The 24,307-nt window shown below is 34.6% G+C and overlaps 4 protein-coding genes across 7 annotated transcripts in view; 1 reads left to right on the plus strand and 3 right to left on the minus strand.

Moving 5' to 3' along the window:
* LOC140830595 (PLASMODESMATA CALLOSE-BINDING PROTEIN 2-like) overlaps positions 1 to 24,307 on the minus strand; it is an 87,180-nt gene that overhangs the window by 21,207 nt on the left and 41,666 nt on the right. The window lies entirely within an intron of this gene.
* On the minus strand, positions 2,893 to 4,967 carry LOC140829686 (uncharacterized). Of its 2 annotated transcripts, none has more exons than XM_073192992.1 (2): positions 4,943 to 4,967; positions 2,893 to 3,923 (listed from the first exon to the last, which is right to left on the minus strand). In XM_073192992.1, the coding sequence occupies exon 2, from the start codon at positions 3,816 to 3,818 to the stop codon at positions 3,027 to 3,029; it is 792 nt and encodes a 263-aa protein (XP_073049093.1). In that variant the 5' UTR covers positions 3,819 to 3,923; positions 4,943 to 4,967; the 3' UTR covers positions 2,893 to 3,026. The 2 variants fall into 2 exon arrangements, with proteins under 2 accessions (XP_073049093.1, XP_073049094.1); XM_073192993.1 differs by having other exon boundaries at positions 4,939 to 4,957.
* Positions 7,241 to 8,148, minus strand: LOC140830594 (uncharacterized). Its single transcript, XM_073193994.1, has one exon. It carries the CDS (start codon positions 8,064 to 8,066, stop codon positions 7,470 to 7,472), a length of 597 nt encoding a protein of 198 aa, XP_073050095.1. The 5' UTR covers positions 8,067 to 8,148; the 3' UTR covers positions 7,241 to 7,469.
* On the plus strand, positions 15,861 to 22,841 carry LOC140830588 (uncharacterized). Of its 3 annotated transcripts, none has more exons than XM_073193982.1 (15): positions 15,861 to 16,014; positions 16,415 to 16,793; positions 17,485 to 17,562; positions 18,073 to 18,128; positions 18,595 to 18,714; positions 18,880 to 18,950; positions 19,148 to 19,241; positions 19,371 to 19,580; positions 20,177 to 20,428; positions 20,780 to 20,888; positions 21,056 to 21,123; positions 21,625 to 21,694; positions 21,931 to 22,005; positions 22,110 to 22,201; positions 22,535 to 22,841. In XM_073193982.1, the coding sequence occupies exons 2-15, from the start codon at positions 16,482 to 16,484 to the stop codon at positions 22,608 to 22,610; spliced, it is 1,683 nt and encodes a 560-aa protein (XP_073050083.1). In that variant the 5' UTR covers positions 15,861 to 16,014; positions 16,415 to 16,481; the 3' UTR covers positions 22,611 to 22,841. The 3 variants fall into 3 exon arrangements, with proteins under 3 accessions (XP_073050083.1, XP_073050085.1, XP_073050084.1); XM_073193983.1 differs by having other exon boundaries at positions 15,876 to 16,014; positions 16,461 to 16,793; XM_073193984.1 differs by lacking the exons at positions 21,931 to 22,005; positions 22,110 to 22,201; positions 22,535 to 22,841 and having other exon boundaries at positions 21,275 to 21,695.

Below are 24,307 nucleotides of genomic sequence, written 5' to 3' on the forward strand. Positions count from 1 at the left end.
CAAAATCCATATCACCTGGAAATGGGCATTTATTCCCTCTCACGTTTTGATATTTGTAGTCCATATTATTAAAAATATTTTATGTTATTAAAATTGCTTTGCAGAATAAATTTTGCAATTTATCATAGTTGATAATATCTCAGATCAATTGTGTTTTAAATAACTAAATTACGTGGATTTTTTCAACGATGAATTAATAACCTCCACTTAGGTTGCAGATCAATTGAAGTATGCAAGAAAGAAAGAAAGAAAGAAAGGTACTTTTTGACGCAGAGAAGCTCGTATAAAACTTTGGCAAGAGCAACACCAAGTGGGAATTGGATAATTTCAAAATAGAACATTCCCATTTGTAGAGAGTGAAACCGTTGGATTCAAGAACAAGTTCTTGTTCTCCAATGGAAGGATCCCATCGATGGAAATCAAATAGCATACTGGAAGATTGTTGAGTACAGATGCAGCCCCGATGTCATTGTAAATACCAACAAAGAAGTAAGCAGTTACCTGGATAGTCTTCGGAAAATCTTGGAGTTTTGAGCATTTTAAGTTCCTCTTCAGTCCATTCACAGCTCGTTCCAACATGCAGATATGACCTTAATCTATATCTCAATCAATACAGACTTTTTGGTAACTTTTCATCCCATTCTTCTTTTTTTCAGATGGAAAATTTGGTAGTCTGCAAAGTTCGTCACAAGATAAGGCTTGAGAACGATCCAGAGGAGGAGGATGAAACTGAATCTTAGTTATACTTGTTCTCTTCTGTCCTGTTCTTTTTTCTTCTTTTTTATTGTACTCCGGATAGAAATTATATTTCTATTTGTCATAGTCACAATCAAAATGGTTATATGATCGTTTATTTTACCACTTAGTAGAAATGAAATGTAACGTCCCAGATTCGACGACTGTCCTCACTATATCAAGACGGGTTTTTCTAGCGTGTTTATGTCATCACTCACATGTACCTTAGAAAACTTCCCAGGAAGTCACCCATCCCAAAATTGCCCCAAGTCAAGCGCACTTAACTTTAGAGTTCTTATATGATGAGCTACCGAAAAGAAGATGCACCTTCGTGATATGAGTAGTACCAATCAAATCTTTTAAGCCCTCTTCAACTGTATAGTCCATTACATTGAACAGTTTCGGAATCCCTCTCCTTCCGGTGTAAGAACGGTTCATTCATGTTCCCTCCACCTAGAAGCCTGCCAAGAGCCGCTCATTGTCCGTGCCACCTCATGACACTAGCGATCACCCCCGCCCTCTTCGACCTCGGGCCTCACATGAAAAAAATAAATTCGATGATAAAATTCTTAAAAATATTACCGTGTGGAACTGAAATCACTTTCTTGATCATCATCATCATCAGTTTTCTTCATAACAGACCTAAAATCACCCTACTCAAGGAGGAAAAAAGGGAAATCAGCGTGAAAAATCAACAGAATAAATAACAAGAACCGAGACAGAGGTGATACCAATCAATAAATTCAAGATTCAAACACGGGCCTTGACCGAGAATGTTGGACACCAATTTATCGCACCAGCTTCAAAGGTGATCTTACTAAAAACGTGCTAGAAAATGCACAAGTCCATCTAAACCGCTTATCCCGAGTCGTATCAAATGCAGTTTATTCATTATTTACAAACACCTCAGGTTGAGAAGGGAGATATAGAGCACCATACACAACTCTGCGTCTAGGTCTAAGTACAGTATGAAATTTGAATGATATCGCACTGACACCTTGAAGACCAACTTGTAAAATAAATCTAAAAGATTATATGAATATCTTTAAAAATCTGTGACATTCTACGAAAGTCAATAGAAATTATCTTCTTACGAGAAATAAAAAATCTCTACAACTTATTACCTTTTAGTATTTAGGGAATTACTTTTTTATGAGTATGAATCGAAATTTTAAATTTTCTTTAGCCTTTATAAATACCCAATACTGAAAGCAAGTATTTTCATCATTCTGAAAAGTGACTTCACACAAGAAAAGTTATCCAACATGATATATTTACAGCCAGAGGGATTTATGCATGGGCTGTACTGGGCTGCAGCCCAGCCCACTTTTTTTTTAGCGACGGTTTCTGATTTGCGACGGGTTTAGTAAAACCGTCGCCGATGTGGATCGGCGACGGTTTTAATTAAAACAGTCGCTATTAGCGACTGTTTTTTGAAAAACCGTTGCTAATAGCGACGGTTGTTTCAAAAACCGTCGTACATCAATGTCTTAGTCCAATGAAGTCCCGTCCATTTACAAGGATGAGACCAAATTCATCCCATATCCTCTGATCCGCCCCACCTCAATTCTACAAAATTTTTCTCCCTAGTCTCAAGCCCTTTAGCGACAAAATAGAATTGCGGACTCCCGAAGAAATCGAATTGCTCATCGACAAGGCAACAATCCAGGTAAGAATCGGCTATACATTTTTTATTTTGTTTTTTATAGCTTCTCTGTGCATGATTTGTGGTTTCTTGATTGTTTGTTGTTGAGTTGTTGATTGAATATTACTTGTTTATTTGTTTAATAATTATTTTATTCTTGTTTAGGATTATAACTTGAACTTTTTCAAAATGGAACATTAATCTTGTTTTGACATTACCTCTGTTTACTGCCACTACTGAGCGGGCTTTTTCAGCAATGAAGCATGTGAAGACGACCTTTCGCAATTAAATGGAGGATGACTTTCTTGCCGATTGTTTGACACTCTATATTCAACGAGATTTACCTAAACATATTGATGTAAATTCTATTATTGATGAATTTTATGTTTTAAAATCTCGTAGAGCACAACTTCGTTGAACAATATAATGTAAATTTTTTTAATAATATATAACTTATCATATTGAGTTCAAGCCCCCTCCAACTTCTATTCCTGGATCCGTCCCTGTTTACAGCATCCTCAACATTAGTCTTAGTGAAAGTAAAATCTAGCGCATTAGCACACCATACTAAGTTCATGGTCTTACAACCAGATTGCTGTAAAGGCGAAACCAAATCATATGAGTGACCAACTGAATCGGACAAGGGTCACGATCTAATCTCTCGTCCGAGCCAATCCAAAGCAGGATATGCAAAATACAGCACCGAGAATGCCGGGAGTGCAAAGAATATCGTGATCACCAGGTATAACATTAGCATGGCGGCACTAGTAGGTAGTGCAAATAGGATTATCACAAGTAAGATAACCAATGGAAGCTTAGTTGTGATGTGGATGAAAAAGTCCAGGGATTTGTGAAAGGATATCTGGGGCCTCACGGGTGGTAGGCTATCGTTGTTGCGGTTGCTGTTGCTGCTAGAACTTGAACGACCAAGTCGATGCATCCTCCTATGGGCAAAGCTCGAAGAGTAGTTCCCAATTATTGACGTGCACCTTGGAGACCAAACTTGTTGACGGTCTCTGCTGATGGAGGAAGGAGACTTTACCCTGTCACCATTTCTGCTCTCAACCATCCAGAGAAGAAAGAAATTCTTGCTAGGAAATTTTAGACTACTCTTGTAAACCAAACGAAATGTCAACAAATTGCACCAAGGACAAGAAACGAATAGCGGAATCTGGATCTGTTGAGTGGAAAATTTCAGAGCAGCCCATCGAAGACCAAGGACACAATTCTTGCAGATTGTGTGGCCACACCACAAAACGTAGGGTACATTCTCGACAATGTTGAAAGATTCCCAGCATATGGGGCATTCCAGTCCTTCGTCAGTGCTCATCGTAGAAGCCGTCTCATCATCAGAAAAATCATGACAAGCTCTAACTAACTCAGCGCTGTTTCTCTTGGGTCCAAACCCTGTGATGGAACGTGATAAAGATCTCCACATAATGGCTTTTCAAGGAAACCTTCACGTTGTTCTGCTGTTTGAGCTATCGTGGACCAGACTCATCCAGATGATAACTTCCAAGCGACATAATCAGGAACCCGGAAGCTGATTTGTTGAAGTTCATGCATTAATCCGTAGAGGCCTTGTCTCCGAAACAAGATACAACACAAAAGTGCAGGAATAACTAATTTTTTAGCACATTGGCATTCAAAACCTTTGCAGCTCACAAATTAGTCACACCTTTAGCGGTGTAAACGTGACTTGAGCTACTTGATTCATGGACGGGCAGTATTTCTCTCGATGAGTTCAACATTCTATCAACAATTTCGCAAATTTCCCATACAGAATCATTCCAACTCACACTGCGAAGGATTGGAATAAATCTCAGAAACTATAAATGAAATCAACGGGATAGATAACTTAATCTAAAAGGGCATATCTGAACAGCAATCGGTTACATATGCCCGTGAAGAAAGTAGTATTTTAAATTCATCTATTGTTCCAAAAAGAAATTCAGATTTCTTTAGTTAGCACATGATATCACAATGCTTAGTGGCAGAGGCAACGAATCAGATGGTGGTCATCCTCCTTAGTATAAAACACATCAAATCCTTGTAATTTTCCTTACACCACCCACCGAACACCCAAACATTTGAGAATTTTGTCTCAAAGATGAATTTACAAATTTCAGATTTACAACGACCGCTAAACAATGTTAAGTTCCAAACTTTACAGCCAAACCAAACCAATTACAAATATACCCCAATTTCACAACCCTATAGCAAGATCACGAGCCAAATCAACAAATTCCATAATCCAACCATAATTATACATATAAAAAATAAAATTTTAAAAAGTCTGATTGACTGATTGGTGATTATTAAAATGCATGGCCATGATTAACGTCTTCATTCGGCCACAAAATACCAGAAAGCACAAACCTTTACGCAACAATCGATAAAAACAAACATATAACAACAAAATGCATCCACCAATACATCATGCAACCACAACCAAATCACCCAGAAAAAAAAAAGGAAGAAAAAAAACTCTGCGTTCAAACTTACTTAAAAATGGAACTTGCATGAAACGTGAAATTTTCGAGAAACTTACCAGAAACTTACCAGAATGGTGGCAGAAATTTGACGTCTCTCTCTCTCTCTCTCTCTCTCTCTCTCTCTCTCTCTCTCTCTCTCTCTCTCTCTCTCTCTCTCTCTCTCTCTCTCTCTCTCTCTCTCTCTCTCTCTCTCTCTCTCTCTCTCTCTCTCTCTCTCTCTCTCTCTCATTTGGAGAAATTACAAAGAATTGGGAGAATGCTGGAAAATACATTCTATTTTACCTCTTGACGACGTCGTTTAGCAGTTGCAGGGAGAGTTAACGGTGCGGTGCTTGATGACGTATTCCGTTACTTCCCCGTTAGAGATAACGGTAGAACATGGGAGTTGGGAGTAGCCGATACTTCTATTACCATATTCAACCCCCCAATTGTAATAAATTTATCTCCCAATTCGAAAAGAATAAACGTTATTTTGAATGATAATTACGTTATTTTAATCAAACATGTAGAAGATATTAAATTGGTCATGCTATTTACAGTTTTAAAAAAATTAATTATATTTCACCTCGTATTTTTTTCCTATTATTTGACAAAAACTACCCCAAATATTACTTTATAAACTAGTATCAATGGATTATTGCAACTTTAAAAGTACACCTAAAACCTAACACAAATTTTTTGCAAAATAGTCTCATGAATCAATTTTGTAATACAAATCTTTTATTTGGGTCACACATAAAAAATATTATTTTTTATATAAAAATTATTACTTATTATTGTAATATGAACATGATTGACTTGTCTTATAAATCAAAACATGTGAGAGCAAATAAATATTAATTAAAAACCTAAAGTTTTAAAAGAACGCTAGCTTTTAACTTCAAAAGTTAAAGACACTAATGATATCATTGATCATGCACAAAAAATTATTCATGTGATCGGGTAAAAATAGGTGCAAGATGCATGGACAATTTGACTGGGTCGGATTATGCAAATGATGAGAGATGAGAGTACAGCGAGATGCGTCCAAACCAGATATTTTTTTCCTGAGAAAAAGCAGATGTTTACTTGTAAACACGAAGATAACCACGTGAATGAGCGCTGAAGGGATATCCGATGTGGCCACTTCGATGCTAAAGTCAGCAGTTGAATAAAGAAAATTAATATAGCAAGGAGAAATGCTGCATTAATGGTGTCTTTTTCGGGAGAGTAAATGGTGGGGGTAGAATATATATGAGACAATGAATGAATAAATGTTTAAACAAACCAAATATTTATAGGAAAAAAAGTTAATGATGATCTTGTTTTCAGTTCACATTTACTAATTATGGCAAGATGGTTGCGCATACCCTGCTTTCTGACACCAACTTCTCTAACATGTCAAACTGTCACTTTCGCCTTGTCAAATCCATGAGATTCTGACACTAATGATTACCAAGATAAAGTATCACATACTTGTGCATTCGAGTGATGTGCTATTATCGAGGTAACCCGGATAGAGAACTATCACTCGAGAACTCTTCTAGAAGCCTGGCTTCTGGTCACTTGCCCAACTATTATCAAACCGGCCCAAAGCTTGTCAGGACCTAACCCATGACCCAGGATCATCAAGTACCTCCGACCCGAGCCTCCTGGGGGTATCAATTATAATCATATGTTTGGATGATGGATGGTAAAACTAATGGAGTTTATTCATTTTAACATAACACCCAATAATATTTTTATTAAGCAAATGTATATGAGAGCTTTAGAGAGAATGACATATTTGGGAAGTTTAATTTTCAGGATAATGGTTCAATATGAGAAACTATATTTTATAACAATCACATATGTTCATATTTAGCAATTACAGAAATGAAAAATTATAAATTTAGTCTTATAATTTGGTCTATTTTTTGTTATAGCTAGTCATATAATTTGTCAATATTTGGTTTTCATCCATTAACTTATATTTTTTTTCGCTTTAGCCATTTTTTATCCTAAACCAATAAATTTATAAAATATTATTTATTTGAAACTGATACTCTCATATATGACTTATACAGCGAGAATAAACAAATAGTATACACATTTAAATCTATTTAAGTAAAAATAATTTTGAAACGTCGAGCGTTGTTACACTTTATTTTTATCATTTGTTTTTGTTTATATTTATTTTGATATGTGTAACGTAAATTTATGCTTCATAAATGAGCTATGTAAAAAAAATCATGTCAGATAAACAATATTCGAATGAGTTAGTTTGACCAAAAAATACAAAAAAAAAATTAAATGAATAAAAACCAAACATTCACAAATTATGAGACTAAAATCCAGAAAACAAAATTTACAAATTTTCCAATACAAAAATTTTGGCCAAATATCCTCCTTTTTAAAGCATGTATTCATATAAAATAACTCCAATGACAGTTCTTACACAATATGTTATAATATAATTTTTTACAGCTTTGAAAGCCCAAAAACTATAGAAAAAGAACACCCCACTCATCTTTAGGTTTCGAATTAAGTTAAAAGGGTTAAACACGTGGAGACAACTACGCAACATGCACCGAAACATGGGCAACACATTATTAATACATGCACAAAGGGAGGGCTTATTTCTTAATGAAATCTCCGGCCAGCTTCATGAACCCCGAAGCGCCGCCTTCCTCGCCGCCGCCGCTAGAGGGCTTGTTCAAGAAATCTCCAGCCAAATTCATGAAGTCCGCAGATCCTCCGGTTTCTCCTTTGCCAGAAGGCTTGTTCAAGAAACCTTCCGCTTTCTTGATGTGGCTCCCCGCGTCGCTCTCCGTATAGTGCTTCACAGGTTCAGTGGTGACAGTAGTGGATGCGGCGACTGTAGTGGTCTTCTCTTCTCCGGAACCAGCGACGGTGGTAGTGGTTGTAGCCGTGGTGGTGCAGTGTGAAGTGCCGTACTGGCGGAGGTAATCCTCAGCCTGGTCAACGTACTTCCCAACCCCTTTGGTCTCATCCAGCTTCCCGTAATCCGATGCACCTCCAAGTAGATCTGCGGCGGCGGCGGCGACCTTTCCCTTGTCGTACTTCTCAGGTTCATTGCCTAACTGGGCTTGCGCCGCCTCCGCTACCAGCTTGGCGCTGTTGAAGAGGTCGAAGTTGGATGGTTTCTGGTGCTGATCGGGGTCGCTGGGCTTGGATTCATCGGATTTCGCTAAGCTGGAGAAGAAATCCATGGCGTGAATGTAAGAGTGAATGTGAAGAAAGTAGAAATCTTTGTGGGGAAGAGTTGGAAGGAGTGGGAGTGGATAAATAGGGATACATCGGATACTTTTTCAGTGTTGAAGATCCGCGGTCGGTAGGTTTTGTTTTAATATTAGTTTTTAGATAGATTATAACGGGAAATTTGTGTTCGGTCTCCGGTCGTCGTTTTTTTTTGTGTTCAGTTCCTAAGTATTTTTTTAATACCATATTTACACATGAAGTGTACCACATTTCCACATGAAATGTACAATATTTTGTATAACATAGTACCACAATTTTGTGGGTAAGAGTGAAGCCAAAGAAATGTTTTGATTAGAGATTTTTCACCTACTTCCCCTAGATTATACTTTTTTTATATTTAATATAATGTCAAAAATTTGTGTAAGACTGTCTCAGGGTCATATTTGTGAGACGGATCTCTTATTTGAGGCATCCATGAAAAAGTACTATTTTTTATGCTAATAGATTTACTTTTTATTGTGAATATAGGTAGAGTTGATCCGTCTCACAGATTAGGATCTGTGATACGATTTTACATGAAACCCACTCTAATATAATATATCATTATGTTGTTAAAAACTTGTGTGAGATTGTTTAAGAATCATATTTTGTGATACAAATATTTTATTTGAGTCATCTATGAAAAAATATTATTTTTTATGTTAAGAGTATTATTTTTTGTCGTGATAGAGTGACTCGTCTCACAGATAAAAATTCGTGAATATCTCAAAAAATAGTCTACTCCATCAACGTTTAAGTTTTCCATTCCCTCACTCTACTTTAAAAATAACAATTTAAAACTATAAAATACAGTTGTCATCCCTCACGTGTGCATTTATTAATCATAAACATGGTGCATTAGGCACGGAATTTAATTTTTTAGTTTACATATTACTCACTCGGTCTCAAATATATAAATTTGTTTATTTTTTTAACGCAAATAAAAATTCTACAAGCAAATTAGGTATATTAACAAAATAGAAGGAGAAGTACTAGTTAGCGTAGATAGTTGACTATACATTCAAAATAAACTGTAGGAACGAGTATTTGTCGATTTACCTTATCAAAAGTAATAGTTAGTGGTAATTGTGCAATTAAAATCTTTTAAACCATATAACATCTCAAGCACCACGGTTTTAATCGTTCTGTCAAAAAAAGACAATTATTACATATAACACAGACGAAAAATGTAGTTTATGTATTTGGGATGAGACTACTTTTTGAAATATAAATAATTAAATATAGAATAGTACTAAATAATCAATGGAGTGCATGTGGATGGATGGAAGGTGGGAAGCGTTGATATATCTTGTGAGCTATTATGGTTATTATCTTAAATGCCAAACGCCCTTAGATCTTTTAGTTCAAACTTTAAACAGTGAGGCTGCGTTTGGTTGGAAGGATAGGATAAACTAATGATTAGTACGTAAATGATAAAGAAAATGATTTTGGTAGGATTGTAATATATGGTGTAAAATAATATTATGTTTGGTAAGATTTTTAAGTGTAGGATAATTTTGAATTTTTGGATGAAAAGACGAAATTGCCCTTCCCCTTAGCGACGGCGGCGGCCGGTCGGAAATGGTGGCAGTTTCCGGAAAATTAGCGACGGATTTTAAAAACCGTCGCTATTAGCGACGGTTTCTGAGAAACCGTCGCCGATCTGGTTTTGAATTATTTTAGTTACTAAAAAATTTGACATTTAGCGACCGTTTGAAAACAAACCGTCGCTATTTGCGACGGTTTTTTACAAACCGTCGCTAAACAGCTGTCGGCCGGCGGTCCATCGCCTGTCGGCCGGTGCTCGGCCGCGGTTGGCGGTCCGTCGGCGGTCGACCGGTGGTCGGCCGACGGCGGTTGTGGGGGGCGGCAGTCGGTGGCGGGAAGTGGTGGTAAGTTTGATTTTAGGCGGGAAGTGGTGGTGAGTTTGAATTTAGGAGAAGGGTAAAATTGGAAAAATATGAGGTATTAAGAGTGGGATAAATAATCCTAGGGGGTGAGGAGGTATTATTTTAACCTACCTAATATAACATAATCATTCATAGGAGGGATTGACTTGGTTAAATAATCACCCCAACCAAACGCCGGATAGAGTAGGATAAAATTATCTATCCTACCCAATCACCCCAACCAAACGTTGCCTGAGTATTTTTTATTGCTGTCGGCAAGAAAATACGAGATATAATACTTAGGCACGAATATCCGAATTATATATAATATAATATTGGTGGCATAATGAGAAAGTATGCTATTAATTATTTATTGACAAATGGATACATTAATTATTTTTAAATATGTAATTTGATATTTTACTTATTGTAAATAGTTTAATTGGTAAATAATTTAATTAAAAATTCCATTTTATCATTTGTAATGCCCGAGATTTTAGTTTGATACTTTAGAGTTATCATGTATTATGAATAAGAGAATGAAAGAACAGACATGGAGAAACGACGTTGCAATTCGAGTTTTGGTGGCAAAGAGACACCACACCCGCACCAGAAACATGACCGCAACCGTGGTGTGGGGACAGTGAGGGTAGTGCACCTGCGGTACAAGAGCCAACGGACCCGCGGTCGTTTCTTCTGAATTGGTGGAAGTGATCCAGTATGCTCAGCGCACCCGCGGTGCAGAGCGAGCGCACCCGCGGTGCGACGTGTTGAACAAAGAATAAGCCATTTGCCCTCACCATGCAAGATATATTTATGAATTGTCTTCATTCCTTCATTTCAGCAGGAAAGCACCGAGAGAACTTCAGAAATTCCTTCAAACTTCAAGATGTATTAACAATTTGGTTGTGCAACATCTAACCATTCGATTTTGAATCCGAGCATAGATTCTTTCTCCTTGCATCATAGGCTTCTAAAGGATGTAAGTTTTGTTATGTTCTTGTTTGATTTGGCAATATGATGTTGGGGAAATCAGATTTTGAGCTATATGATGTGTTCTTGATATGTTGAAATAAGTAGAATTTAAACAGGATCGAAGTAATGATACCGTATGCGCTTATTGTGTTTTCCAGCATGTGTTGAATTGAGAATATGCAGATTTTGAGATTTTGATGTATAGATTGTGAGGATTATGAGTTATTGTTATTGATTACTGATGTTTGAGATGACCGGTATTGCGAGATTACGCCGTTATGTCGTGGAAATGTAACGAGATTGAATATTGATCCGTATGTGTATTGATTTGAGTTAGAGATTGATAGAATGCATCTCGAATATGTCATTTCAGATTTGTCTTGACAAGTTTCGACATCGACAAAGACTGAACAACGAAATGTATAATTCAATGTTGATTCGGGAAGAATAACTCGAATCAGATTCGAGTTGAGTTTCCCAAAACCACATACTTGTTATGTTTGTATTCTATATTGATTTATATACTTGTACTGAGATAAGAGAGTCATTGACAGATATGCCAAGTTTCTAGACGTTCGGTGGTATCGAGGCATAGGAGAAGACTGACTCCGATTGTAGATATTCGATACAGACAGGGCCGAAGTCTAGGAATAAGACGTACCGCCACCCCGATTGGGAGAATAGGTGGGAGACTTGTTACGTCTTATTCACACCGGGATCTCTAGACTTAGATATAAGTCGAGTCAAAGAATAAGAGTCGAAGAGTTTTATCTGTCTTCACTAATGTGTTATGATTACTGATTCATGTATACATGTTTATACTGGGATTTTTTCTCACTGGAGTATCCGGCTGTTGTTGTGCCTGTATGTGTGCATGACAACAGGTGGGACAGGATCAGAGTCGAGACAAATATGAGAGATCGAGATAGCGTGGAGATTACGGGTTGAGGAGAAGAACTAGTGGTTTATTACTAGACATGTCCTGAAATTCTAAACACTAGTAGAATACTTGTAATTGAACAAGTGAATGATATTTTAAATTAAATAATATGATATCATTTTGTATGGTGTTTTGTGTATGATTTATATACAATTGTTTTTTATATTAAAAGCAAAATTTTGACTCACATTTTCTAGCAAATATCCAATTAATCCAAAGACAATTGAGTTAGAGTCTGGGTCCCCACATCATTAAAATTCAGTTAGATTCAAAATTATTTAATTTTTAAAAAATACTATATTTATAATAAATGAGTATCATATATTAACCTATAACTATCGATTGTCGCAAATATTTCTCAAAATGTTACAACTCAATAACATATAATACAAACACAAAAAAATAATAATATATTAATAAAAAAATATGATTAATTAAATAGTGGTCTATTTTAAAACGGTCTCACGGATGTTTATTCGTGAGATATTCTGTTAATATTTACAAAAAAATTAATTTTGACTTTAAAAGTAAAATTTTTTTATCGATAACCTAAATAGATGGCTCGTCTCACAAAATTGATCCATGAAACCGTTTCACAAGAGTTTTTATGTTAAATAAATAAATAAATATATGTCACTAAAGCTATGAAGCACTGTGTTCGAACTGTTTTAACAAGTCTAATCATTATTTTATTGATACTGGTTGTTAAGGATTCTGAAAAATATTCGATATGAAGATTGTAGATCATGAAAAGATAACTTTTCGGGACGAAAACTGTTCGCATGTGGTGGCCAGATAATTGATACGACGGCGCGTGAAAAATCTCATATATTGTCTTGATTCACGTGATTCCGAGGACTGAAAGTTTTTACATTTGATTTATATTTTTTGATAAGTTCCATGGTTTTAAGACTTGGACTTTAATTTAAATATAAATGAAGATATATTAATTTTATTATCTCTTTGTTAATATATCAAAATATTTTAGTCGTATATTTTATTTTTATTTATTGATCAATTGTGATTTTATTAATAATATAATCATAATACTAGAATATAGATAGAGAAAAAAAATCATATATTTATAAATATATTAAATATATTACAATTTGAGTATGAATTGATATATATTTGTAATTAAATTGGCAAAAACTTGTGTGAGATGGTTTTATGGGTCGTATTTGTGAGACAGATTTACTATTTGGGTAATCAATGAAAAATTATTAATTTTTATGCTAAGAGTATTACTTTTTAGAGTGAGTCTCATGTGAGACCGTCTCACGGGTCAGAATCCGTGAGACGGGTCAACCCTACCTATATTTACAATAAAAAGTAATACTCTTAGTATAAAAAGTAATACTTTTTCATGGGTGACCCAAATAAGAGATCCGTCTCACAAATATGACCCGTGAGACCGTCTCACACAAGTTTTTGCCTACTTTTTATTGTGAATATCGGTAGAGTTGACCCGTCTCACAGATTAAGATTCGTGAGACGGTCTCACATGAGACCAACTCTTAATAATTTTATCATTTTAAACAAATATTATGAAAATATTTATTATAATATAATTTTTAAATGAATATAAATTTATAAATGAATATAACAGCAGTATTGGATTTAAAAACAATTTAGTTTTAAGAATAAAGGTAATTCTTTATTTGAATCAATTTGTTAATTTATCAATTGTTCGTATGTCAAAATGTTTTTTAATCCTTACTAATTTATCGGCCGTAAATTTTGGAATTTTTTTTATTTTATAACATCAATCATTTGGCCAACACATTTAATCTCATTCTAAGAATTGTTATTATAAAAAAAAATAAAGTTTAAACCCATATGCAAGAATATATTCTTTGTATTAAAACTAAATATAAAAGTAAAATATTTGTTGGGATATTAAGTTTGAAATAAAACGAGCATGTTTTAGAATCTGATCTTATGAGAGAAATAAACTCATATTTTTTTACAAAATAAAAAATCATAAATATATTAATAAAAGTACTCTTATCCAAACGTCCCAAATATCGTTTAGTTATGCTACCACTCATAACACGTTAGTTTTTTTTTTTTATATATAATTTGAGAAGTCAAACTCCACTATTTTTAAATGCAACAAAAATTTTAACAACTTGTTTCTATAAATATGTAAATCCAATGTAGTTTATCTGACGCTTTAGTTTTAAATTTGAGACGAGGATTCGAGTTCGAGACGTAATTATAATAATCTCTCCAACGGTCGAGAAATTGGAACCAGCTGAGAAAATGATTGAGGTAATTATTGTCCAAGAGAAAGGAGGTCGGATTGTCGGTAGGTCAAGATGAAGGGATGGACATGGGGATTTAATGATTGAGTTTAAGGAGTTTGTAATTTCGGGAAAGTTGAGCTCACAGTATGGATCGTTATGATCAGTAATAATTAGACATATCTAGTAACATTGTGAGACATCCTTGAGTTTGCTATTGTTTTCTGTCCCGGTTCAGGTGGTTGCCCTAATTCTCATCGTGGCATTTTTATGCACCTCGTCAAGAAAAGATCTAGGGAGATGTTTTAAATAGAATGTGCAAATTCTCTGAAGATAGAAATTTTGCAACCTCCCCTCACTAAATTTCGATCGAGGTTCTAACTTCTAATACAACAATAGAATCTCCTCTCCTCAAAAAATTACTGGAACAGACCAAATTAAACCAAGAAAAGTAAGCTTTCTTGGAATAAAACATAGCAGTTCTTGTATTTACATTTGTAAATTAGGTGAAGTAACTGGTTGTGCTAGATCAGACAAACATGCAAACCTTCATTATATTATTGCATGCATCTGAATGATACCATTCAACGAACAAATTTTAAAAAGATTTTGACCTGTATTTACTGAGATTAATGTTGGTAGTGATTCACGTAGAATTGCTATTTTCTCATTCATGTGAATTTTTTGGTATTCAATATCATGTGAATCTGAAATCACTCGGATGTATATTAAAATACTAACCGAATTAACGGTAGAACCGAATATATTTTGAAATTCGATTTTAATTTTAAAAAATATCAATTTGATTTCTATTTTTTATTTTGAAAAATCAGCTACAATAAAATTACAATATATAGTACTATATATGAAATTTCAAACATCTAAAAATCTATCGATGATGATCATTATAATCTCCAACAACATTAGAATAATATAATAACAAGCATAAGATAATCATGATAAATTCATATATGTTAACCAAAAACGAAGAATTCTCAAGCTATTTGTTCAATTTTTTTGTAAACCTGCGAGATCAAAAAAAATTAACGAAAGAAGACGATAAATGTGAGTTGAGTATAAAAAAAATACCTTCGGAAAAATGAAAGAAAATGAGAAATCAAGGGAGAAAAGATATAGTTGGAAAATGAAAGAAAGAAGAGGAAGATGGTTAAAAACAAAAATTGTAAGGAAATACATGCATTAAAGGGTGCAGGCTTTAAGAAAAGTTATAATCAGTAAAAAAAAAAAAGACAGAGAAGTAAATTTATTACATTTAATTAAAAAACCCATAATTCGTGAACATATTTAGTTATAATATATGATTAAAAAAGAGCTATAATAATAATAATAATAATAATAATAATAATAAAGAAATAATATGAGCTAGACATGATAACTAGGGTGCAAATGAGTCTAAGTCATGAGTAGTTTGAGTAGCTGGATCAAAACTCAGAATTGAGTTTGAGCAGCTCAAATATTTAATCGAGTACTCGAGTCGAGTGCAAGTTTTTTGTGTGTTTAATCGAGTCGCTCGTGAATTACTCGATTATATATATATATATATATATATGTATATATATATATATATGAGTAATTTAATATGTTATCGAATCCAGCTCGAATTCAAATATTTTTGGAGTGGACCGGACACCAATCACCCGACAGATCCAAGGGCAAATTTGTCAAAACTCATATAAAACGACAAAATTCCCCGAAATAATGGCCAAATCTATCATTCCATATTCCACCCACCCATACATTTTCCGCCCCGAGAAAAATTTCCGTCTAATCATTAGTTCTCATCTCTGAAGATCTTCCTTTCTGTGGATTTCGTTGCGCTGCTGCCACACAAATTCAAATTCATTCCCAGGTATGATGATTTTGAATTATTTTTCAAGATTTTTATTCATCTACGGGAAATCTTGTTATGTTTTTTGATTTTTGGGGTAGGGTTTTCGAATTTTCTATTATTTTATTGAATGGTTCTGTGAATGATGCTAGAGGTTTCAGAGCTGTTGAATTTTGTTGTAATGTTGATGATCTAGCTTTCATTGGGTGATATCGTCCGAGCATGGCATGTAAAGATTGGATTTTGATTGACACTTTGATGTTCTTGTGGTGGATTGAAAGAATAGGTGCAGGTTATCTGATAGTTTTGATGTTATAGGGGCTTGTGCTTTATTTTTTTATTATTCTATTTGGTTTTTTGTTTTGATTTTGCTGTGCGAGCCATTGTGGAAATTGAGGTTTCTGTTTGTTTTTGGCAATAGATATCGTGAAGGGGTTTAATTTAATGTTTGCTGGTGAGCGATGAAGGTGAAGCTTGGGACTTAAACTATGTATCGAGCTGGGGCTGTGACTACTAACAGAGGTGGCATGCCAACGGATAATGTCGATTCTGTGGTGACACTAGATCAAGTTCCACGCTGGAGTGATTCAGAGTATCGATACTCATATGAGAACGAAGATCCTGCTTTTTCTAATTCCTTTTTTCCAGACCCTTTGACATCTGCCTCCGAGGGAGAGAATGGTGGAAATGGGATGGTATCTAGGTTTCCTGTGGATCACGAAATCAACTCAAAGATATATCTCTGGAGGGGGAACCCTTGGAATCTCGAGGTGGATGCTGTAGTTAATTCAGCCAACGAGGTGAGTGGTTTATTCTTTATGACAGTAACTCTTTAGATCTGTCATTGGAACTTCATGGTGATGGCTCTTTCAGATGCTGATCCAAAACTTCTGTTTTTGAATATCTGATCCGTCCATTCTTGTTCGTCTAACTTTGGAAAGATGTTTATTTAATGTTTGCTCCACGTATATACATCTGTTTTAGTAATTATATTACCGGACTTGTAGTTATAGGATTGTCTCGTGATCTCATTTTTAGTCCTGTAGAATAACTGGTAGTGAATATGCTACCACTTGCCCTTTCCAAAAACATGACCCAATCTGTAACTGGAAAGTATCTTAATATGTGAAAACTTTCCTGCTTAATCCATAGGTATCTTGTGTTATTTTGGGTAAAAAGTTGTTGTGCTTCTTCTTCCAGATTTTTTTTAAAAACTGTTTCAAGCAAAACATATAAATTTGTGATCAATCACTGCTTACCCATATGTAATCCCTATCAAATCTTAAAAGTTGCGATATCCATTATATTTAGTGGATGTGGTACAGACATACAAGTTGTCTTCAGGATTACCTAAGTTGATTCCTTCTTATCTGTTTAAGTAGGTGTTTGAGACTTGAGACTTTTACACCTATGAAATTGTTTGTTTCTTTCTCAATTCCATTTCAGTTGGGTTTCCTCCCACCAACTACATGTTTTATGAATGTTATACAGAACCTAGATGAAGCACACAGCAGTCCTGGTTTGCATGCTGCTGCTGGACCCGGTCTCGCAGAAGAATGCGCTGGATTAGTAAGATATGCTGAATTATCTATAATTGCGCACTACATTTTGTGTTTTTGGTATCATAGAGAATTTTCCTCGACTAGATTACTTCTTCAAGCACACCTATGTTCCTGCACTAAATACAGGTGTTGGATGTTAGCATGAAATTAAATCCAAAACTTTTTGTTTTTTGGTCTAAGTTCTTGACATGGACATGTACAGGGGCCAACCATGTACCCTAATACTAGGAGGCCCAAAAGGTTTTGCATAACTTTGACAACTGTAAATTTTTAGACATGTCTAATCACTAGCAAGGTTATATTTTATGTTCTTGGAGGACCGCCCTTGCTTTCTTTATAGAATTTACTATTACCAATTTTTGTCTGGTGAGGATCATGGCAGTTTTGGAAATGCCATTGGGGTTTTGTCTTCTGAAATGGGCACATCTGGTAAAACTCAAGTTTCAGGTGATGCAAGACTTGGAAAATTTTATTATGTACAAATAAATATCCATAGTAATTATTTTTACCTTTGCAGGGAGGCTGCCGAACAGGGATGGCAAAAGTTACTAATGCATATGATCTTCCAGCAAGGTGATTATGTTGGAATATTTTTCTTAAATGCTATACCTTTGGTTAAGATTGAAATTAATCTTTTACAGTTTTCATTGAAAACGCTGTATACACTGCACTTGTACTTTGTGGCGATTGAACCTTCTGAATATGAAAGAAAATATTCCCAAGCATAGTGGTGATTCAAGATGGCATTTACTTTAAGTAATGAAGAAATTGGCTGTGCATCTCTATCAAAATATCATTGAGTGATTTTTTAGCAGTAGACATCTCCTTTTATTCTGGTGTATGGCTCACTGTATGCATAATTCAATAGGACGTTGGCCATACTTGAATCATTAGTTTATTATGTGTATAAAGTATAAACGCATACGATGGGGGAAGGAGTCCTTTTATATGTTATACTTCTCAGGCGCTCCTTTAGATTTCATCTTTAAAATTAATCGCCAACTTCTCACTCAATAGTGTAGTTGCACGTGATATGCAGGAGGGTGATACACACTGTTGGTCCCAAGTATGCTGTAAAATATCATACAGCTGCGGAAAATGCCTTGAGTCATTGCTACCGCTCGTGTCTTGAACTTCTCATTGATAATGGGCTTCAGAGGTATTTCAATCTCCAGACATTGCAATTAGTAATTTTGATTCCTTTTCTCACATAGTTAACTGGTAGTTCAATCTCAATACATTGCAATTTGTTATTCTTGATTTCTTATCTCATTTAGTCAACTGTAAATTTCCTGGATTAAGCTCTTTTATATTGTGAATATAGCATTGCAATGGGATGTATTTATACGGAGGCCAAAAGTTATCCTCGAGAACCAGCAGCTCATGTGGCTATACGTAAGTATCTTTTCTTTTCTTCCCAATATTTCATCACTTCAATTGAAATCTCTTTTCTAGGTGTGTTTTCTTCCTTGCTATTTTTGTTACGCTTACATATGTCCGGAGGTTCAATTTATGTTTGTTAGCATGCTTGTGACATGCTGTTTCCTTTTTATATGTCTTGCTATGGACTAATTTTTGTTCACTTTGACTAGGAACTGTGAGACGATTTATTGAGAAACAGAAGGATAAAATCCATGCAGTTGTATTTTGTACTACAACAGCATCCGATACAGAGATCTATAAGAGGTTAATAGATGGAACTCTCACTTTTTCAGCTATAGGGATATGTTATTTTTAGCTGATGCAAACGTTGTTTTTAGTTCAAGATTTCTTAATGCTTTGAATTTGGAATCCATTTGTTACTTCATATTGTAGATTGCTTCCGCTTTACTTTCCACGAGATAGACATGAGGAGGAAATCGCTATTTCAAAGCTTCCGGCAGATGTTGGAGATGAAAATGGTGAAACAATCATAGATGAACGCAAAATCAGAATCAAACCTTTACCAAAGTTGAGGAAGAGTGGTCCAGGTTCTGCGCAAATCTCAACTGATCTTCCAGTCAGTGATATTGGGTTGGCTAGAGAGTAAGTAACTTCTTCCGCTCCCTTTATTGTCTCATTAGTGTGCTCATGCAAAACAAAGCATGCTTGAGTTTTTAAAGCCATTTGTAGTTTGCTTAAAATGTTTTTTTAAAAAAACTATTTCTGGTCCTGTCTCAGCTTATTCATATTGCATTGAATTAAATGGAAACTTTCTTATTTCCTGCTTTTTTATTTTAAAGACACCCAGATGTCTTCGAAGTATAGAGTACTTTAGGTATTTATTATTGTGAGGCTTGTGAGCACATTATCATCATTCTTGTTTTGTAAAATCACTTTTTTTGGTCATTTCCCTGCTTGTTGATATTATCACAGACGTGTTGCAAGGATGCTATCTATCTAGCTTATGATCTTTGCAATAAGTTTCCCGAGATTCTATGATTTTAGGATCCTGCGTGACTGCATGTACATTAATTACATTATGTCTATTCCGTATTTGATTTGTATCTTTTATGCATCTTATGGAGAACTTTAACTATTGTATTCCAATTCTTCAGGAGCTAATTTTTATTCCTGCGGTTAATAGGCTTGGCTTTTGCTTTTTGATTCATGGATTATGCTAAAAGCTATTGTGAAAACAGGGACTCGTCATACTTGGATTCATATTTAGACCCTGCCTTTATGTCCTTAATAAAAGATCCAGATCAGAGACGCAGAGAACAGTGGCAAAAGACAGCACAGGCACGAAGTGGTTGGAATTTTGCCAAAATGCTTGGGTATGGTGATCTTGGGGGTCCTCCTTTGTCTGCAGCTGAAGAATATTCGCTTCATTCTAGATATCTGGCAAAAGCCAATTCACTTAATCTTTCTGAAATTGCCGAAATGAAAATTGTGTAAGTGATTGTAAACTTGACTTATGAGGTGTTGATATGCATATGTAATGTTTTCTTTGGCCTCCTTATCAGAGGCTGTCAGAGAGTTTCTGCATGCGGATTTTGAGTCTCGCATTTTTTCATTGTCTACCAGAGCAAATTATTTTAAAATTTAGGGAATATGCTAAAGTAGATGTATCATGTGCCTCTGTTCAATTTAGATTCTGCCTGTTTTTGGTTGTCAATACAGGCACCAGCTTGTGATGGATGCACATTACTTAACTGGACTTGCTTATTATGGGCTGATAGACAAACTCTGACTTCACTCTATCAACATCGTGACTTAATATGCCACTTTCAACTTTATTTCAGTTACCGAGGCGGCGTTGATTGCGACGGCCATCCAGTGATGGTGGTTGTTGGAGCACATTTTCTACTTAGATGTCTTGATCTAGAGCGGTTCGTGCTGTATGTAGTAAAGGTGAACAAGTATCAACTGTTTTTAGTTAGTTTTGTCATAACTTTGATGTATTATGTGCTCATGAAGTGTAATGTCTCAAAGCCTTGTTCCTATATTTCATTGAATTTATTGGCTCTATACTTATCACTTTTGCAGTTTTATAACGTATGCTGAATTTGCATTTTTAGGAGTTTGAGCCCTTGATACAGAAGCCTTACACCATAGTTTATTTCCACTCCGCGGCTTCCTTGCAGACGTGGGTACTTTCTCAACATATTTTGTTCTTGCCATAAGTTCATTGTAGCCTATTCCGAGTTGTTATTTCTTTAATTTAAAATCTATACGTTACTTTGATTCATTTATGCAATTTGAGAAACAACTCTAATTTGTTTTTTCAAATGGGAAAGGGGTTAATTTAGGCAGGATCTTACCTGCAACCTCTCTCATTTTGGAGAAGTGTTTGGTCAGTGGTCACTTAATAGGCAGAACAACTCTAACGTTAATGGAACCATTTCCCCAATTTTGATGGCCACTAAAAAAGTACTGTACATATGCTCCATCAAGGTTGGAACCACCGTGCCTAAAATCTTCTTGTTACGACTTTGCTTCAAACTTTTGTATCCCTTGGAATATACTAACTTGTCTATTGAGGTTGTTAGGAATTTGCAGAAATCTGTGGGTTACTAAACAAGTTTTCATCCAAATCCAATGTTATCGATTCTGGCTTCACTTCATGTTTTTCTGATTTGAGTTGCAGCCAACCGGATCTTGGATGGATGAAGAGATTAGAGCAAATACTTGGTCGGAAACACCAGCGTAATCTTCATGTATGTGGGATTAGTTTTATTTTTGTTTCTCTGCCAATTATAAAATTTATGTTAGGGGAACAAACATCATCTCTTATATCCTATGTAGGTTGTCTAGTAACCAAAACACGTAGTATTTGTGTTATCGTACGGTATGGGAAGATGTAAATTGCACTTTTACCATTACCTATAACAATCCTTTACTTCGTCATGCTGATATGACACACTTGTGAACTAATGTCTGCTTCTATCAATAGGCAATATACATCCTTCATCCAACCTTTGGGCTGAAAGCAGCTATATTTGGTTTGGAGTTAATGGTAGATAACGTGGTAGGGCCTGAATCAATCATTTTTCACTCTTTTACCTGTTCACATCTCATTGCAAATGTAGTGTACTCCTTTTGAAGCTCATGAAACTGTAATCTACTCTTTAGGTGTGGAAGAAGGTGGTCTACGTTGATCGTCTTCTGCAGCTATTCAGATACGTTCCACGTGAACAATTAACCATACCAGATTTCGTATTTCAGTGAGTTTAATGCCTTTAAGTAGATACCTTGTCGGGTTTCATTTAAGCAATTTATGTGACGACGAGCCACTACAGTTTTGCTGAGGGCCTGGGGGGCCATATATATGCAAACAGTGTAACACAAGTCAACCTGGCTCGTAATATATAAAATAAAATAAACATTAAAAAATTTACTACTGCTGACATCCGTAGTTCAAAATGTTCGATTAACCCGATCCCCAACTCTTGACTGTAATCTTTTTAACACCTGTCTCATGGATCATCGATTTGTTGCGTCCTGTCTGATGAAAATCATGACTCCTAGCAAGTTTTTACGTGTAAAATCTGATGCAGGCATGATTTGGAAGTAAATGGAGGAAAGGGAGTCATTGTGGATCCAAGAACCAACTATGTTTATCAACGGCCATAGATGCATGTTACATTATATCAGTGACACATAAATTCAGCTCGGGGAAGACGAAAAAAATCTGCAAGATTGTGTTTTTTTCCTTATTTCATTTGTACTTCAGGTTTGTATCATGTTTCAGCATTTTCTGTATCTATTTTAGGTATGCTTTTTTGTATATCGAATAATCTTTGTGCTGTCATTATATAACATCCCTGTTAATCTAATATTGTTTAAAATATTATTTCACGGTTCTGGGCAACAAGGCCCCATGCATTTTGTTTTCTAAATATTTTTTCCATTAATTGTCAGTTTCATAATAATTTACTTAAAAAAATATAAAAAGGGATTCAATTTAGGCAAAAACTTGTGTGAGATGGTCTCACGGGTCGTATTTTGTGAGACGAATATTTTTTTGAATCATCCATGAAAAATTATTATTTTTTATGGTAAGAGTATTATTTTTTATTGTGAAATATTGGTAGGGTTGATCCGTCTCACAGATAAAAATTCGTGAGACCGTCTCACAAGAGATCTACTTTTCAATTTATATAGTTAAAAATAATATTATTGCAATAAATTTTATTGGGTGTGAGTTACAATAATGTAATTTTATGTTTGATATATTAAAAAAGAACACTGTTTTCTTTTAAAAAATTGTATCCAATAATTGTTATTTAATTTTTTTTCAGATAATTTTGATTCGATTTAATTATGTGTGGCGATATAGGATCTTTCTATACAATTAATTAAACTGGACGATGTGTACTAATCAGTTTAAACCTTGATTGACACTAAACTATATTTATATTTATAGTTTTCTTACTTTAATTATATTAATGCAAATATTAATGAGAAAAACTAAAATAAGAGGAAAAACTTCTACTAATAGCTGAAAAAAATTATTTAAGTTTCAAAAATCGTTTTTCCAAAAACCAAAAAATATACATGACAGACATCGCGTATGCTCGATAACTAGTATTTGATAAAGCGTCGAATCATTTGAAAAGTTGTATTACGCGAGCTAGTTCAAATATTTTTCTTACCAAAACTAGTTTTTTTGTATTTGCTATTATTACTTTTTTAATTGATATTATTTTTGGTATGAAGAACCTCAGGACTCTTTCCCAGGTTGGCGATCGTGCTTGCTGGTAAAAGTGTTCAACTTTGGTTAAAACAGAAAATCGATCTACCAAAAATTTCGGTTTTTGCATTTAGGTCCATTTCGGTTTTTTGTATATAAAAATTTGGTTTTTATGATTCGGTTTTTGGTTTTCTGGGGAAAAAGATTGAAATAGCCAAAAAATTAATTTTTTTAAAAAAAAAAATCTTTATTTTGTATTGTATTATACAGTCAAACATGTCGTAAGGTCTATCTATACTAAATAAACAAATATTAGAATTTTGAAATTCCCCACATTTTCATTCTCTTTTTATCTTCATTTGTCTTTTCTACATTTTTCGATCAGGATTGAACCAAATGTGTTATTGCTAAAAAACAAACATTTTACTCTGTCTGTTTGAATTATTTTATTTTATTTTTCTTAAATCTTCTAAAAAAATTAAAATTTTGATTTTTGTAAAGGTTTTGAAGGATTTTTTAAGCTTTAGAAGCATTTCAATATTAATCAGTACTAGGGGTCAGAACTGACGTTTTGCATTTGTGTCGACTCGATCTATATTTGTAATGAAAAATAGCGCTTTTGATATAAAAACAATAT

This window comes from Primulina eburnea, chromosome 4, assembly GCF_022965805.1.
Source record: "Primulina eburnea isolate SZY01 chromosome 4, ASM2296580v1, whole genome shotgun sequence".
NCBI classification, from domain to species: Eukaryota; Viridiplantae; Streptophyta; class Magnoliopsida; order Lamiales; family Gesneriaceae; genus Primulina; species Primulina eburnea.

Bases quoted from the DNA above. Each gene is read 5' to 3' on its own strand.
- LOC140829686 (XM_073192992.1), bottom strand. From the start codon at position 3,818: ATGTGGAGATCTTTATCACGTTCCATCACAGGGTTTGGACCCAAGAGA.
- LOC140830594 (XM_073193994.1), bottom strand. From the start codon at position 8,066: ATGGATTTCTTCTCCAGCTTAGCGAAATCCGATGAATCCAAGCCCAGC.
- LOC140830588 (XM_073193982.1), top strand. From the start codon at position 16,482: ATGTATCGAGCTGGGGCTGTGACTACTAACAGAGGTGGCATGCCAACG. The intron at 18,715-18,879 runs GTATTTCAATCT...TTGTGAATATAG, and splicing joins ATTGATAATGGGCTTCAGAG to CATTGCAATGGGATGTATTT. The intron at 19,581-20,176 runs GTAAGTAACTTC...TTGTGAAAACAG, and splicing joins GATATTGGGTTGGCTAGAGA to GGACTCGTCATACTTGGATT.